This window comes from Salmo salar, chromosome ssa09, assembly GCF_905237065.1.
Source record: "Salmo salar chromosome ssa09, Ssal_v3.1, whole genome shotgun sequence".
Taxonomy (NCBI): Eukaryota; Metazoa; Chordata; class Actinopteri; order Salmoniformes; family Salmonidae; genus Salmo; species Salmo salar.
Genome location: NC_059450.1, coordinates 29897528 through 29916546, shown reverse-complemented (window position 1 = coordinate 29916546; position 19019 = coordinate 29897528). Strand labels below are relative to the sequence as shown.

Below are 19019 nucleotides of genomic sequence, written 5' to 3'. Positions count from 1 at the left end.
TGCACAGATATTCACTAAGTAGCCCTCAGACTTCTCCCTCTGCCTGCCGCAGACTACCTCTCCATCATTAGCAGGCCCACATGTCTAATTGGCCTCCTCTTTGTTTTTGTCACAGCATTTCCTGGAACATCAGACCAATCGAGTCAAACCACAGCTAAATAAGTGTTGGCAGGAATTCTGGGAAATAAATACAAAATCCTTATCACAGTATTTAGCTAAAAACACGAATACACTGCAACTTTATAGCAAGCGATGGACAGACAGCTCGAGATCCTGAGAAATCAATACGCTTAGATCTTAGTTACCACCCCGGTGTAACAACACGCGAGATCTGGAGCTTTAAAACGTTGCCTTATTTCCCCCAATCTGGAGTTTGAACATTAGCTGATTAGGCCTGGTGAAGTTCGAACAGAAGGGGGGAACAATGACGGCTCATGTAAAAAGGCACGACTACTTTTTAAAAAATGACTTTGTTTCGTGGTCTTTTTCCTCCTCCCTCTCACCATTTGAGTACGGGCCTATTTATTAGCTTGTTACAATGTAAGGGTCTTAATTATTTCCATTGAAAGTGAGCCATTTCAAAGGCGGCAATCAGGAACCGCACACTCGTTCGCCCACGCACCGCGGTATGAATGCCAGAAGAGAGAAATAAAGAGAAAAAGAAAACGCGAGCAAGACAATGGCTCATTAAAGGCTATCTCCTCCTGACTCCTTTCTGCTCCCTCAGTAATTGAGGAAAAATGTACTTACTACGACTGTGATGTGGTTGTGTCACCGAGCTATCTTAAGATGAAATCACAAATGGTTAGTCGCTCTGTATAAAACCATCTGCTAAATTGCTAAAATGTCAAATGCAGTCGATCCAGGGTTTCGCAGGAATACATTTTTATAACATTTGGCCACAAAAATATTTGATTTTGCTGTGGCAACTGACATTTTGCATGGCAATATGAGATGATTTTGTAAAATCTGTCGCAAAAAAAGGCGCTGAAGAGCTTGACTGAACCATAATATAATGTGCAGTGATTGGTTGAAAAGCAAGCCCTCGCTTTGTGCTGATGGGTCAGTTTTACGCAACAATATCGCTATGATTTGATAGTTTTATGTGGAAATATTGTGGTGACTGGTCAAATTTTCATGCCCTGCGATCGCAGATTTACGGAATCCTGTAGGGACTGAAAATGTAAAATGTTTGGTATATTTTACATTTTCAGTCCCTCCAGGATTCCGTAATTCTGCAATCGCTACAGTTGCAGGGCTCTGAAAAGTCTCTCTGTGTTTGTGTGTCCTTTTATTCTCTCTTTGCATGATGTGAGTAGGCTAATATACTGAACACAAATATAAAATGCAACATGCAACAATTTCTAAGATTTTACTGAGTTACAGTTCATATAAGAAAATCAGTCAACTGAAAAATGTATTAGACCCTAATCTATGGATTTCACATGACTGGGAATACAGATATGCATATGTTGGTCACAGATACCTTTAAAAAAAAGTATATCTGGTGTGACCACCAACTGCCTCATGCAGCGCAACACTTCTCATTCGCATAGGGCTGATCAGTCTTGACTGTGGCCTGTAGAATGTTGTCCCACTCCTCTTCAATGGCGGTGCAAAGTTTGTGGATATTGGTAGGAACTGGAACACGCTCTGTCATACACGTCGATCCAGAGCATCCCAAACATGCGACATGTTTGGAGAGTATGCAGGCCATGGAAGAACATTTTCAGCTTCCAGGAATTGTGTACACATCCTTGTGCATTATCACGCTGAAACATGAGGTGATGGCGGTAGATGATTGGCAACACAATGGGCCTCAGGATCTCGTCACGGTATCTCTGTGCAATCAAATTGCCATTGATAAAATGCAATTGTGTTCGATGTCCGTAGCTTATGCCTGCCCATACCATAACCCCACTACCACCATGGGGCACTCTGTTGACATCAGCAAACTGCTCGCCCACATGACGCCATACACGAGGTCTGAGCTGAGGTTGAGGCCGGTTGGACATACTACCAAATTCTCTAAAGTGACATTGGAGGCGAGGCGGCTTATGGTAGAGAAATTAACATTAAATTCATGCCAATTGCACGCTTCCTCAAAACTTGAGACATCTGTGTCATTGTGTTGTGTGACAAAACTGCACATTTTAGAGTGGCCTTATTGTTCCCAGCACAAGGTGTACCTGTATAATGATTATGCTGTCAGGTGGATGGATTATCTTGGCAAAGGAGAAATGCTCACTAACAGGGATGTAAACAATTTTGTGCACAAAATGTGAGAGTTAAGCTTTTTGTGCTTATGTAAAATTTCCTGGATCTTTTATTTCAGCTCATGAAACATGGGTCCAACACTTTTTTTTGTTCAGTATAAATTAATGTTCTAGTCCCTCTCCCTCTATTCTACTGATAAGATGACCTCTCATATACATAAATCTGTTAAAGTTATATTTTGTGAAAGAGTAATGAATGGGAGAAATTAATGAAAGGGGCTATTTTTATGTCAATCATTGCTCTTGGATAGATGGATGTGATCGCTGATAAACACAGCCATTAGGGCTCAATGTGACGCGCCATTTCCATTTAGCCCAATTAGTTCTCATCATTAAAGATCCAGCCTCCATCTCTAGTAATACAATAGATAATACTTCAAAGACATCAATGAAAAAAGCCATCAGAAATAGCTGCTTCAGGAAATGGATCTATGTAAAGTAATATACGTAAAGTGTGGTGATAATGAGGTGGATGAGATGACCATATGAGTAAGTGAGCGAGAGAGAAAGAAATAGAGAGAGAAAGAGATGCGGACGGGCTAGCTACTCTAATCTGATTATAATAAATCTCAGTGACGGGTTGAGAGACAAACAAGGCTGGCGGTAACAGTGACACATGGTGCATTTTTTCCACCCCCATCTGAATATAGCACAGCACCTAGAACAAGTTGAAGTTCCATCATCACTTACCCATTTTCTACAAGAGTCTACTGGATCTCTCCAAATGTGCCAGTTCTGTAAACAATAGGCTACCTGCAGAATAAAGCTATTTTGCCATAACAACTTTGAATCAACTGTAGACTATGATGTTGGTCATGTTCAGTAGGGCACACCGTAATAAAGCATATCCAAACTGAAAAAGGGCTTTTCAAATTGAACAATTTTGGGTAATACAGTGCCTTCAGAAAATATTCAAACCACTCTACTTTTTCCACATTTTGTTGTGTTACAGCCTGAATTTAAAATGAATTCAATTGAGATTTTGTGTCACTGGCCTACACACAATACCCCATAATGTCAAAGTAGAATTATGTTTTTGCTCACTGTGTGCAATAATAGTGTTTATCATGAATTTTTAGATCCCTAACTCATCTCTGTACCCTGCCCATACAATTATCTGTAAGGTCCCTCAGTCGAGCAGTGAATTTCAAACACAGATTCAACCACAAAGACCAGGTTTTCCAATGCCTCGCAAAAAGGGGTACATATTGGTAGATGGATAACATTCTTAAAAAGCAGACATTGAATATCACTTTGAGCAGAGTGAAGTTATTAATTACACCTTGGATGGTGTATAAATACACACAGTAACTACAAAGATACAGTGCATTCGGAAAGTATTCAGACCCCTTGCCTTTTTCCACAGTTACAGCCTTATTCTAAAATTGATCAAATGTTTTTTTTCCCCCCTCATCAATCTACAGACAATACCACGTAATGACAAAGCATTATATATAAAAAAAAAATATTCAGAGCCTTTACTCAGTACTTTGTTGAAGCACCTTAAAGAGCGATTACAGCCTAGAGTCTTCTTGGGTATGACGCTACAAGCTTGGCACACCTGTATTTGGGGAGTTTCTCCCATTCTTCTTTGCAGATCCTCTCAAGCTCTGCCAGGTTGGATGGGGAGCGTCGCTGCACAGCCATTTTCAGGTCTCTCGAAAGATGTCCGGGCTCTGGCTGGGCCACTGAAGGACATTCAGAGATTTGTCTCGAAGCCACTCCTGCATTGTTTTGGCTATGTGCTAAGGGTCGTTGTCTTGTTGGAAGGTGAACCTTCGCCCCAGTCTGAGGTCCAAAGCGCTCTGGAGCAGGTTTTCATCAAGGATCTCTCTGTACTTTGCTCCATTCATCTTCCCTTGAGCCTGACTAATCTCCCTGTCCCTGCCGCTGAAAAACGTCCCAACAGTATGATGCTGCCAACACCATGCTTCACCGTAGGGATGGTGCCAGGTTTCCTCCAGACATGACTCCCTAGACGTGGCTCTTAAGACATCTTGGTCACCTCCCTGAGCAATCTCCCCTGATTGCTCCGTTTGGCCGGGCGGCCAGCTCTAGGAAGAGTCTTGGTGGTTCCAAACTTCTTCCATTTAAGAATGATGGAGGCCACTGTGTTCTTGGGAAACTTCAATGTTGCAGACATTTTTTGGTACCCTTCCCCAGATCTGTGCCTCCACACAATCCAGTCTCAGAGCTCTACGGTCAATTCCTTTGACCTCATGGCTTAGTTTTTGCTCTGACATGCACTGTCAACTGTGGGACCTTATATAGACAGGTGTGTGCCTTTTCAAATCATGTCCAATCAATTGAATACATTTTTTATATCTGAGAATTAACCAATGGTATCAGCCTACACCTGGCCATGATTACAAACACCTGTGTGTGTCCTCTGACATGATATAAACTAGTAACCACGCAGTGTCATTATACCCTGATGAAGAGAGCTTGTCTGTCGAAACGTTGGTTATTAGGTTATTAAATTATTGCATCGGATCTCCTAGAGTGTGCGGCTCTCCTTAATTTTTCAAGTGTTCTACTCCACTAGCCAGCACCTTGCCTAAATAGGTGTGCGTTTCTTTCGCCTCTAGATCAATCCATTTAATTTACCACAGGTGGACTCCAATAAAGTTGTAGAAACATCAAGGATGATCAATAGAAACAGGATGCCCCTGAGCTCAATATCGAGTCTCATAGCAGAGGGCCTGAATACTTTTGTAAATAATGTATTTCTGTTTTTTATTTAAAATATTTTTGCAAAGATTTCTAAAAACCTGTTTTCGCATAGTCATAATGGGGTATTGTGTGTATAGATTTTTATTTATTTAATTCATTTTAGAATAAGGCTGTAACGTATCAAAATGTGGAAAAAGGGAAGAGGTCTGAATACTTTCCGAATGCACTGTATACAGGCGTCCTTCCTAACTCAGTTGCCGGAGAGGAAGGAAACCGCTCAGGAATTTCACCATGAGGCAATTGTAACTTTAAAACAGTTACAGAGTTTAATGGCTGTGATAGGAAAAAACTGAGGATGGATCACCATTGTAGTTACTCCACAATACTAACCTAAATGACAGAGTGAAAAGAAGGAAGCCTGTACAGAATATATATATTCCAAAACATGCATCCTGTTTGCATTAAGGCACTAAGGTAAAACTGCTAAAAAAAAAATCCTGAATACTAAGCTTTATGTTCTGGGCAAATCTAATAAAACACATCACTGAGTACCACTCTTCATATTTTCAAGCATTGTGGTGGCTGCATCATGTTATGGGTATGCTCGTCATCGATAAGGACCAAGGAGTCTTTTAAGGATAAAAATAAACAGAATAGAGCTAAGCACAGGCAAAATCTTAGGAAGAATACCTGGTTCAGTCTGCTTTCCAACAGGGGCGGCAGATAGCCTAGTGGTTAGAGCGTTGGACTAGTAACCGGAAGTTTGCAAGATTGAATCCCCGAGCTGACAAGGTAAAAATCTGTTGTTCTGCCCATGAACAAGGCAGTTAACCCACTGTTCTTAGGCCGTCATTGAAAATAAGAAGTTGTTCTTAACTGACTTGCCTAGTTAAATAAAGGTAAAATAAAAAAAAAAAAAAACACCGGGACAGAATCACCTTCCAGCAGAACAATAACCTAAAATGCAAGGCCAAATATACACTGGAGTTGCTTACCAAGATTAGATTCAATGTTCCTGAGTGGCATAGTTATAGTATTGAATTAAAAATCGTCTTGAAAATATATGGCAATGATCGACAACCAACTTGACAGAACTTGAAGAATTCTGAAAAAAATTGGCAAATGTTGCACAATCCAGGGGTGGAAAGCTCTTAGACTTACCCAGAAAGACTCACAGCTGTAATCGCTGCAAAAGTTGATTCTGACTTGTATTGACTCAGTGGTGTGAATACTTACAGTATGAAAATGAGATATTTCTGTATTTCATTTTCAATAAATTTGCAAACATTTCTAAAAACATGTTTTCACTAAGGCATTATGAGGTATTATGTTTAGATGGGTGAGAATAACATTTATTTAATCAATTTTGAAGTCAGGCTGTAACGCAACAAAATATGGTATAAGTCAAGAGGTATGAATACTTTCTGAAGGCACTGTACCTCCCAGTTTCAAAAGGTTTTCTCCTGTTGTGTGCCCCACTGAACAGGACCCTGGTTTGTGGTGTGGTGTGTCTCTCTCACCTCTTCTCCCAGGAGTTCATGCCCAGGATGTTGAGTAGCAGCCTGCAGTAGTAGAAGGCTGACTGGGGCCTCTGAGGCCCTGGCTCCCCTTGCTCCACGGCCCTCATGTTCAGCCCATTCCCCCTGTGCACCGCAAAGTCCCTCTCCTCTGCACACTGCTTCAGGATGGCGTTGATCACGTCGTTCTCCTGCTTCTCCGACACGCAGACAGGGGGTGGGGCGGGGATGTTAAGGGGGCCTCCGGCGCGCTGAAGGCACTCGGGGCTGGAGTAACCCAGGTACTGCAGCATCTCATCTAGAACGTCTTCTTCTCGCAGGGAGTTCCAGGACGGGACCGCCTCGCGACACACACGCTTAGCCTGCGGGGCCATGAGCTCCAACACACCTTTCACTTCCTCCTCTCCTTCCTCCTCCACAGCCTCCCCCTGCTCCTCCTCTCCCAGCACCACCACCTCCTCTTCCTCCAGTGCTGCCCCCTCTTCCCTCTCCTCTTCTTCCTTCTCTATAGGGTCTCCAACCCAGTTCTTCTCCTTCTCCCCCTTTGTAGTCATTCTCTCTGTTGGTGTGTTACTGTAGAGGTGCAGGGGCTGATTGGGAACACCACAGTGAGGTGGCCCGTACAGCACAGCCGAATCCCACGAGTGTTTTCCGGAGATGTCTCGGACGATAACCCTCACACAGGCACTGGTGGTGGTGAGGCCTGCAGACATTCCTCCACCAGGCACACCATCCTCAGCACGGACCTGCAGACAGGATAGGAGGGTGGTGCCATTCAGGACAAAGAACTGTAGGTTGGGCCCGTCGAAGAGCTCTGGGGCCAGGTCAGGGCTGTCGCTGTAGGGGTTGTCCATGTTCTCACACACCTGGCTGGTCAGGGTAGCAGGGCCTCCAGACATGGGGTAGTGCCCAAGGTGGTTGACCAGGTGGGTGATGACTGTCCTGGCCGCGATGGAGATCAGACCGTGCTGGATACGGCTCCGCACTACAGGGGGAGAGGAAGAGAGAAATAATAAGGAGATAAAGAGATGAAGAGCTCTAAAACAAGAACAGGGGGATATAATGGAAACTGTTTAATGTTGACATTGCATCATTTCTCAAGACCACTTGCAGCATTTCTCAAGACCAGTCCAATAAACAGGAGAAAAGATAGAAAAAGCCAGCCAGCCAGCCAGTCAGTCAGATAACATATGTATCAGCTCAACCCAGTGGGACCAGGTATTTCAAGTGTTACCCTCCAACAGAGGATAAAGGGATGAGGGAATCAAGCCAATCAAAAGTAAAATGCTAGACACCAGCTACAACAACGCCAGACACCAGCTACAACAACGCCAGACACCAGCTACAACAACGCCAGACACCAGCTACAACAACGCCAGACACCAGCTACAACAACGCCAGACACCAGCTACAACAACGCCAGACACCAGATACAATGCTAGATACCTCAATGGTTCCAATAGAGAATATTTTTACATTTCTGGGTGGCACCATGCAGAGTACAATCTGATGCCATGACACTCAGTGTTCTACCAACCGTTTCTTTCCAATAAGCATAATTACAGCCCCACAGAGCTACATAAACCCTGAGTGAGCCATTACAGGGAAAAGGAATGTGACTATCGACAGGACAGGAGGACAAGTTTCTCTCTCTCGCTCTCTCTCTCTTCAATAAAATCTAGGGGGGCCTTTAAGGCACAGATCTTTCTTGCAAAAGTATTTTTTATCTCAATGAGACAAACCTATATAAATAAAGGTTAAATCTCTCCCTCCCTCCATCTTTCCTCCGATACCCCAAAAGAAAAGGAATGAAATGAACAAATAAATTGATAGATCGAGGACCGGAGGGAAAAGGGGAGTTAGTTGCTAAGGAAGGAAGCATGCCTCACAAAGTGCTCCAATGATTAGTCATTATCCCCTGCTGGGAAAAGCTGCAGGTGTCCCCTGCTGCTCTGAATCTAACACAGGACACATAGGAGCCTAGCTGCATTCACATCACACCCAGTCCATAGGAGAAGGAATCAGAGTAGGGGAGAGGTAGAGATTAAGACAGAGGAAGAGAAGAAGAGGGCATTACGTTCTTACCCTCAGTGACAGGCTGTAGTTTGGAGGAGCGTTCTGAGTCAGGGGAATGGAGGGGCTCTGGTTCCTTCAGACTCTCCAGTAGCAGGAAGGGGTCGTAGTCTGGACTGGTCAGGTCTGACAAGTTCATAGGAAAATACCTAGGGCTGTTGAAGTTCTGGGCCCCATACACACAGCCATGCAGCACCTGGGGGGGAGAAGTGGGAGAGTGGGAAAGAAGAGTAAGACCCAAGAAAACAATCAATGAACACTACTGCACTATTTCATATGACTGTAGTTTTCTATAGAGAGAAATGAGAGAGAGAGTGCGAAAGAATGAGAGACAGAAACAGAGAGACCGAGAGAGAAAGGAGAGAGAAAAGAGAAAGAGAGAAAGAAACTTGAGAGGTGGAATCCTTATCGGAAATAAGTAATTAAATGATCTGCTGATCCCGTCACAGTGTGTTTCCGTGAAGAGAGAGAGAAAGGGCGGTAATGGGAAAAGAGGGTGCTGTGATTGAGTGCTGACAACTGAGGGAGTGAGTGAGTGAGTCTGGGTGTGCTCAGTGCCAGCTGTAGCATGCATTAGGAAGGAGGCCCCCCAGTCTGTATTAAAGGTGTAACGTAGAAGTCCTGAACTCCATTAGGAAATGAAAGAACACTAAACACAAAAGAAGTGCTACTCCATGGGTCAGGTTCCACACTCCACTGTATGCTTTGGTCAATGCTAAGCAAAGTAAAGACGGATATGTCGGCATCAAACACTGTCTTGAAGTATATCAACTCAAAAAGCTACTACATAAAGTTACTATTCACAAAGCTACTACTACTACAAAAGTATGGGCAAGGGTTCTACTGGGCATACCTTGTAGATACAGCTGAGGACAGACTTGTCTGGCTTCTCCTTGTCAGGGCTGAGGGTTTGGACAGGCTGCAGCAGAGTCTTAGGAGGCAGAGCCATCACCCAGTCCAGCAGGCACAACAGCAGAGACACCACCAACTAGGGACAGGAAAGCAAAAACACAGTTTGATTTCATAAATAAAAGCAGAGAACAAAATACTGTATTATGATGAGGAATAATTTCTTCATTGAGCTTCTGCAAGAAACATGTCAGGCCGGTATACTGTAAATAGAAAAGCAACAGTTGTGATCTTGTATTATTACCAGCTCTCCATGTGACTAGGAGAGTTGTGTATGAGGAGAAGTGACATACCCTCTTGTCCAGTTCATGAGGCGAGGATTCTGTAGTGGGAAGCAGGTGAGTGATGGTCGCTATGAGGATCTGAAACAAGAGTTAACATGTTACTGTCATTCAAAAAGGATACTCTTCAAAAGCTCCAAGAATAGTTTACATACTTCATTATTAAAATGGACATGCCAATTTACCTCAACTATTTTCTTTGGAGTGTCGAGTGGGAATTTCTGAAGGTCATCGACATAGTTTATGAGCAAGTGCAGAATGTCGGAGGCCACCAGCGCGACAGTTTTATTTGGAAACTGAAAAACAAAAAGAGACACAAACACGCACGCAATTGAGAAAAGTGTAAGGGGCTCAGGGAGACGACCCACCTCCTCCTCCTCTCACTGTGACCCTGCCTCAGGAAGAGTGCAGAGTGCTTTTCCAGAGCAGCAGGCCAGGGCCAAGGCGCACACAAAACAATTGTCCGGATCACCAGCCATCCCATTTGATTGATAACAATATGGAGAGGAGTTAGAGAAGGGAGGGAGGGAGGGGGGGGTCAGTTGGCGAGCACCCTTACTTCAGAAGACTGAAAAATAACAATTCCTTGAGGTGGGTGTTGTACGTATTCTTCATGGGATTAGCCTTCGCCTTCTGTCTGAGCAGAGTGGAGAGCACACAGAAGCCAAAATGTTGACAGTCAGGCCAGATTTAGCTGGGTTGGAGTTGTGTGTGGTGGGCCAGACCAAACCAGCCGGTACTGTCTGTAAGCTTCTTCTGGCTACTCAGTGCAGAACATCTTTCTCCCACTCCAGGCAGACTGGCACTGCTGTAACTGTGCCAGTCAACAACACACAGACCAGGGCAGGCCACAGGGAGATACTGCTTCTGCTAACCAGGGACTGCTACAGTACAATTCCCAAGTCAAGGGATGAAGGCAAGCCAACACATTTCAAAATTCTAATCGCTGTGCATGGCAGATGACTCCAACAGCATCAATAACACTAGGGTTGTGGGTTCAATTCCCATAGGGATCACATATACACTACTGTTCAAAAGTTGGGGTCACTTAGGAATGTCCTTGTTTTTGAAAGAAAAGCACATTTTTTAAATAACAAATTGATCAGAAATACAGTGTAGACATTGTTAATGTTGTAAATGACTATTGTAGCTGGAAACGGCTGATTTTAAATGGAATATCTATATAGGTGTACAGAGGCCCATTATCAACAACCATCACTCCTGTGTTCCAATGGCACATTGTGTTAGCTAATCCAAGTTTATCATTTTAAAAGACTAATTGATCATTAGAAAACCCTTTTGCAATTATGTTAACACAGCTGAAAACTGTTGTTCTCATTAAAGAAGCAATAAAACTGGCCTTCTTTAGACTAGTTGAGTATCTGGGGCATCAGCATTTGTGGGTTCGATTACAGGCTCAAAATGTCTAGAAACAAAGAACTTTCTTCTGAAACTTGTCAGTCTATTCTTGTTCTGAGAAATGAAGGCTATTCCATGCGAGAAACTGCCAAGAAACTGAAGATCTCGTACAAAGCTGTGTACTACTCTTTTCACAGAACAGCGCAATCTGTCTCAAACCAGAATAGAAAGAGGAGTGGGAGGCCCCGGTGCACAACTGAGCAAGAGGACAAGTACATTAAAGTGTCTAGTTTGAGAAACAGACGTCTCACAAGTCCTCAACTGACAGATTCATGAAATAGTACCCACAAAACACCAGTCTCAACGTCAACAGTGACGAGGCGACTCTGGGATGCTGGCCTTTTTTTTTGCAAAAAAAAGCCATATCTCAGACTGGATAATAAAAATAAAAGATTAAGATGGGCACAAGAACACAGACACTGGACAGAGGAACTCTGCCTGAAAGGCCAGCATCCCGGAGTATCCTCTTCACTGTTGACATTGAGACTGGTATTTCATGAAGCTGCCAATTTTTTAAATCCATCAGATATTGACTAAATTATAGCACAGAAAACATTTTACTGGCACAGAAAACTTTGATGGGAATTCAGGTATTCAATTTATTTTAAAATGTCATTTTTCTTAGAATGCAGTCATATATACATTTTGTAATATTATCAGGTATTTTGTAAAAACAATATGTTAAAATAAAGAAATTATATGTGCACTTATCTATACAGTGGGGGAAAAAAGTATTTGATCCCCTGCTGATTTTGTACGTTTGCCCACTGACAAAGAAAGGATCAGTCTATAATTTTAATGGTAGGTTTATTTGAACAGTGAGAGACAAAATAACAACAAAAATATCCAGAAAAAACGCATGCCAGAAATGTTATAAATTGATTAGCATTTTAATGAGGGAAATGAGTATTTGACCCCCTCTCAATCAGAAAGATTTCTGGCTCCCAGGTGTCTTTTATACAGGTAACGAGCTGAGATTAGGAGCACACTCTTAAAGGGAGTGCTCCTAACCGCAGCTTGTTACCTGTAAAAAAGACACCTGTCCACAGAAGCAATCAATCAATCAGATTCCAAACTCTCCACCATGGCCAAGACCAAAGAGCTCTCCAAGGATGTCAGGGACAAGATTGTAGACCTATACAAGGCTGGAATGGGCTACAAGACCATCGCCAAGCAGCTTGGTGAGAAGGTGACAACATTTGGTGTGATTATTCGCAAATGGAAGAAACACAAAAGAACTGTCAATATCCCTCGGCCTTGGGGCTCCATGCAAGATCTCACCTCGTGGAGTTGCAATGATCATGAGAACGGTGAGGAATCAGCCCAGAACTACACGGGAGGATCTTGTCAATGATCTCAAGGCAGCTGGGACCATAGTCACCAAGAAAACAATTGGTAACACACTACGCCGTGAAGGACTGAAATCCTGCAGCGCCCGCAAGGTCCCCCTGCTCAAGAATACATATACATGCCCGTCTGAAGTCTGCCAATGAACATCTGAATGACTCAGAGGACAACTGGTGAAAGTGTTGTGGTCAGATGAGACCAAAATGGAGCTCTTTGACATCAACTCAACTCGCCGTGTTTGGAGGTGGAGGAATGCTGCCTATGACCCCAAGAACACCATCTCCACCGTCAAACATGGAGGTGGAAACATTATGCTTTGGGTGTGTTTTTCTGCTAAGGGGACAGGACAACTTCATCGCATCAAAGGGACGATGGACAGGGCCATGTACAGTCAAATCTTGGGTGAGAACCCCCTTCCCTCAGCCAGGGCATTGAAAATGGGTCGTGGATGGGTATTCCAGCATGACAATGACCCAAAACACATGGCCAAGGCAACAAAGGAGTGGCTCAAGAAGAAGCCCATTAAGGTCCTGGAGTGGCCTAGCCAGTCTCCAGACCTTAATCCCATAGAAAATCTGTGGAGGGAGCTGAAGGTTCGAGTTGCCAAACGTCAGCCTTGAAACCTTAATGACTTGGAGAAGATCTGCAAAGAGGAGTAGGACAAAATCCCTCCTGAGATGTGTGCAAACCTGGTGGCCAACTACAAGAAACGTCTGACCTCTGTGATTGCCAACAAGGGTTTTGCCACCAAGTACTAAGTCATGTTTTGCAGAGGGGTCAAATACTTATTTCCCTCATTAAAATGTAAATCATTTTATAACATTTTTGACATGCGTTTTTCTGGATTTTTTTGTTGTTATTCTCTCTCACTGTTCAAATAAACCTACTATTAAAATTATAGACTGATCATTTCTTTGTAAGTGGGCAAACGTACAAAATCAGCAGGGGATCAAATACTTTTTTCCCCCACTGTACATACTAATCAGACATAATATCACTCTTAATCAGTGTTCATTTTCAGAAGGTGATTTCATTTCTGCGTATCTAATTTGTAAACATATCCATCTTAATAAATTATAACTTTTTTATATTACCCAAAAAATGAACACCCATCAAAATAAAGTTATCTTTCTTCTCTTTCTTGTGATGCAAGTGTCAAGGCGATGTGTTATATCCTAGATGAAGCTTTAGCGACGTTATAGACGCCCAATTCAGCCATTACTGGAGTGCTTGACAGGTCATTACAAAAATGGTTGTAACGTTAACAGGAAAAAATTACAGGCACAATTAAAGAGTCGCAGGAGTAAAATGAACGCAATCAATCCAGTACGCTTTAAGTGGCTAGTGGATTTTTCAGCTCAAACATAGGAAGTAGATGGCTGAAAATGACAGCTCCTCATGTGAGGCATGGGCATTGTTAACAATATATTCCATTTAGCAGAAGTGGCATATTACTATATCATATAGAGCTGGTTACCTTTAGAGTGACACAGATGACGTTGAGGGCTTCTTTGATCTGAGGGTGCTGGGTGCCGTGGACCAACTCCTCACACAGCCAGATACCCAGACTGCACAGGGCCACACACCTGACGGGGCCAAACACAACATAACACAACTCCCGTTCATTTTCCATTGGGCTGTTTTTTATTTAACGGACCCAAATGACATACATTAGCCCATTATAAATAGCTTTAATATTTTGAGTCACAGTTGGTAACCAATAAACACAAATACACATACATAAATACATAATCAACTAACAATACCAATGTCAGTGTGATACTGAATGAGACTAACAGGGACAATACACAGGGAAGACTACAGTATAACCAAGGCCAGCTTATATTAGTCACCAGAGCCCATACAGTGACACCCTCCTCCCCATTCCCTCGCCACATTTTTCTTACAATAATCTGCTGCTTGGCAGATGTCTTACTCCTGTCAGGGACAGGCAAAGACTGTCCTTTATGGTACCCTACTCTCTATACAGGCCGCTGGTCAGAAGTAGTGCACTATGTCGGGAACAGGGTACCATTTGGTTGTTTGGTTTGTGGGGATGGGTGGTTGTGGTTTGTTGGTGGGGATGGGTGGTTGTGGTTTGTTGGTGGGGATGGGTGGTTGGTTGGTTGGTTGGTTGGTGGGGGTGGTTGGTTGGTTGGTTGGTTGGTTGGTGGGGGTGATTGGTTGGTTGGTGGGGGTGGGTGGTTGGTTGGTTGGTGGGGGTGGTTGGTTGGTTGGTTGGTTGGTGGGGGTGATTGGTTGGTTGGTGGGGGTGGGTGGTTGGTTGGTTGGTGGGGGTGGTTGGTTGGTTGGTTGGTTGGTTGGTGGGGGTGATTGGTTGGTTGGTGGGGGTGGGTGGTTGGTTGGTTGGTTGGTTGGTGGGGGTGATTGGTTGGTTGGTGGGGGTGGGTGGTTGGTTGGTTGGTGGGGGTGGTTGGTTGGTTGGTTGGTTGGTGGGGGTGATTGGTTGGTTGGTGGGGGTGGGTGGTTGGTTTGTTGGTGGGGGTGGTTGGTTGGTCTTCATACCTGGCTGGGGCTGAAGGCTCATCTATGGCTGAACTCAGGATGTGTTTGATGATGTGTTCCTGAAACAAAGGACAGGGTCTATCAATAAATGACAAATTAATCAATAATTAACTGATTGAGAGATTAATGCACCCATCAGCCTGTTTTATTCTCCACTGAACAACAGGTGTGCTGCTAAATCACACACGCACGCGCACACACACAAAACAGACTCTCTACTGGCTGAATTAACCGGTGTTTTGTCATTCACAGCCAGACCCAGGCTATCAGATGCCATAATGTGAAATTCTCTGTCCAAATATGAAACACTCTCATGCATGAAATTAGCTCTTTAACCAGCAATCAACAACAACATGCGGCACAATAACAACGAGGCCCTGTGAATGGGCGCCTGTGACATAGCTGATCACCCACTAGAGAGTTAGATAACCTAGCACTACTTCTCCCTCAGTACCACAGGGGGAAGAAATTAAAAGGTAATTGGGTTTAATGTGGGTTTGATACAACATCAAACAATAGGTGGCTTCGGTGGTCTAATGGTTACCAGTGGTCAAGTGGTCGAATGGTTACTAGTGGTCAAGTGGTCGAATGGTTACTAGTGGTCAAGTGGTTGAATGGTTACTAGTGGTTACTAGTGATCTTGTGGTTAGTAGTGGTTACTAGTGGTCTAGTGGTTACTAGTGGTTACTAGTGGTCACTAGTGGTCACTAGTGGTCACTAGTGGTATCATGGTTACTAGTGGTTACTAGTGGTTACTAATGGTCTAGTGGTTACTAGTGATCTTGTGGTTACTAGTGGTTACTAGTGGTTACTAATGGTCTAGTGGTTACTAATGGTCTAGTGGTTACTAGTGGTCTCGTGGTTCCTAGTGGTCTAGTGGTTACTAGTGGTCTAGTGGTTACTAATGGTCTAGTGGTTACTAGTGATCTTGTGGTTACTAGTGGTTACTAGTGATCTTGTGGTTACTAGTGGTCTCATGGTTACTAGTGGTCTCATGGTTACTAGGGGTTACTAGTGGTTACTACTGGTGATCTTGTGGTTACTAGTGGTTACTAGTGGTCTCATGGTTACTAGTGGTTACTAGTGGTTACTAGTGGTTACTAATGGTCTAGTGGTTACTAGTGGTCTCATGGTTACTAGTGGTTACTAGTGGTTACTAGTGGTTACTAGTGGTCTAGTGGTTACTAGTGGTCTAGTGGTTACTAGTGCTCTCATTGTTACTAGTGGTTACTAGTGGTTACTAGTGGTCTAGTGGTTACTAGTGGTTACTAATGGTTACTAATGGTCTAGTGGTTACTAATGGTTACTAGTGGTTACTAGTTGTCTCGTAGTTACTAGTGGTCTAGTGGTTACTAGTGGTTACTAATGGTTACTAATGGTCTAGTGGTTACTAGTGATCTTGTGGTTACTAGTGGTCTCATGGTTACTAGTGGTCTCATGGTTACTAGTGGTTACTAGTGGTTACTAGTGGTCTAGTGGTTACTAATGGTCTAGTGGTTACTAGTGATCTCGTGGTTACTAGTGATCTTGTGGTTACTAGTGGTTACTAGTGGTTACTAGTGGTTACTAATGGTCTAGTGGTTACTAGTGATCTCGTGGTTACTAGTGATCTTGTGGTTACTAGTGGTTACTAATGGTCTAGTGGTTACTAGTGATCTTGTGGTTACTAATGGTTACTAGTGGTTACTAGTGGTTACTAATGGTCTAGTGCTTACTAGTGGTCTTGTGGTTACTAGTGATCTTGTGGTTACTAGTGATCTTGTGGTTACTAGTGGTTACTAGTGGTCTCGTGGTTACTAGTGATCTTGTGGTTACTAGTGATCTTGTGGTTACTAGTGGTTACTAGTGGTCTCGTGGTTACTAGTGATCTTGTGGTTACTAGTGATCTTGTGGTTACTAGTGGTTACTAGTGATCTTGTGGTTACTAGTGGTCTCATGGTTAATAGTGGTCTCGTGGTTACTAGTGATCTTGTGGTTACTAGTGGTTACTAGTGGTCTCGTGGTTAATAGTGGTCTCGTGGTTAATAGTGGTCTCATTGTTACTAGTGGTTACTAGTGGTTACTAGTGGTTGGTGCCGCCACCTCCAGGATATTAATACCTGTGTGAATGTGGGTAATAACCTCAAACCCCACTGCCATTTGACACACTGTGTCCCCCTCCTATCTTTCCAATATATCCCTCTCTCTGACCATCGGTTCAATAAAATCACACAAACTACCATATCTTAAAAAAAATATAAAACAATCAAAAAGCAATAGGGGCAATCAATAAATGTTCAATAACCAACCGTGGAGCGGTACCTACAGGTTGAAGCAATAGAATAAAGCAGGTTGAAAATGTAGAGTTAACCGACCACCCTACATGAGGACAGTTACCTTAACGTCTCTGAACTTGGTTATGACCACGTCAGCGGTGGTGGGGTGTAGGGCAGGCAGCTCCTCGTATAGGTTAGGGAAACACACCAGAGAACCCAGCAGGATCTGAGCCTCCACCCGTGGGGCCTGACAGTGACAAACAGGGGGGCAAACTCAGAAGACTACAGTGTTGAAACAGATCATTGAACTGTACTGGGGGAGGTGTTGTGTGGTGCATCCAGAAGTATGTGTACAGTATATTGAAGCAAGTTTTCTGATTCAAAATGAGGGGAGAATTAAAACACCTCAAAATGTAAAGTGAATCTGCACTTAAGAGAAGAAAGATAAGTCAGTCAGTCGGCCAATAAGTCAGTCAGTCCTAACAGACATATTTTCCAGTGCATTACGATCATAATCAGAGAGATAGTGAATTGCAGCAGTGTTGTTCTCACATTGAGGGAGGAGCAGGCTGTGACTCTGCTGGCTGCGATGATGAAATCCAGGATAAGCATGGTGGCTCCAGGCAGCCCGATGGAGAAGAACCGAGGAGAACAGTGCTTAATGATGGTGTTCACTATGTCCTGAGGAACACAGAGGGAACAGTATTTAACAGAGGGTAGTGATAACTGCAGCCAACACACTCTCTCTCAGTCTTCCCCTCCCTCTCAGAAACACACAAGCGCACGAAAACACACACACCTGGTCGACGTGCATAAGGCCACAGTGCATGATGTTGTAGAAGTGTGTGAGGAAGTCTGAGTTGGGCGATACGTCCTGCCTCCTCTTCATGATCTTACAGATGAGTTTGTAGGCGTGTAGCTTCCCCTGTTTGTACCTCTCTGTCAGCATGGTCGCCTGTACAGGGGACCAAGTGTTAAACATAATACATTTTATATTTGAGATTCTTCAAAGTAGCCACCCTTTGCCTTGACAGCTTTGCACACTCTTGGCATTCTCTCAACCAGCTTCATGAGGTAGTCACCTGGAATGCATTTCAATTAATAGGTGTGCCTTACCAAAAAAGTTAATTTGTGGAATTTCTTTCCTTCTTAATGCATTTGAGCCAATCAGTTGTGTTGTGACAAGGTAGTGGTGGTATACCAAAGATAATCCGGAAAATTTCAATAACTAAGTACAGTCGCAAAAACCATCAAGCGCTATGTTGAAACTAGCTCTCATGAGGACTGCCACAGGAAAGGAAGACACAGAGAAGACAGCAGAGTTAACTCTGCTGCAGAGGATAAGTTCATTAGAGTTAACTGCACCTCAGATTACAACCCGAATAAATAACAGACACATCTCAACACCAAATGTTCAGAGGAGACTACGTGAATCAGGCCTTCATGGTCGAATTGCTGCAAAGAAACCACTACAAAAGGACACCAATAAGAAGAGACTTGCTTGGGCCAAGAAACACGAACAATGGACATTAGACCAGTGTAAATCTGTCCTTTGGTCTGATGAGTCCAAATTTTAGATTTTTGGTTCCAACTGCCATGTCTTTGTGAGACGCAGAGTAGGTGAATGGGTGATATCCGCATGTGTGGTTCCCACCGTGAAGCATGGAGGAGGAGGTGTGATGGTGTGGGGGTGCTTTTCTGGTGACACTGTCAGTGATTTATTTAGAATTCAAGGCACACTTA

The 19019-nt window shown here is 43.5% G+C and overlaps 1 protein-coding gene across 1 annotated transcript in view; it reads right to left on the bottom strand.

Annotated features, from left to right (window-relative positions):
* Positions 1–19019, bottom strand: part of LOC106611173 (ral GTPase-activating protein subunit alpha-1-like) — a 123605-nt gene that overhangs the window by 50973 nt on the left and 53613 nt on the right. Inside the window, 10 exon segments of the mRNA XM_014211096.2 lie at positions 6470–7451; positions 8552–8735; positions 9393–9527; positions 9742–9810; positions 9915–10025; positions 13973–14081; positions 15022–15080; positions 17398–17523; positions 17829–17957; positions 18076–18231. Of these exon segments, the coding sequence (XP_014066571.2) occupies positions 6470–7451; positions 8552–8735; positions 9393–9527; positions 9742–9810; positions 9915–10025; positions 13973–14081; positions 15022–15080; positions 17398–17523; positions 17829–17957; positions 18076–18231 (2060 nt within the window).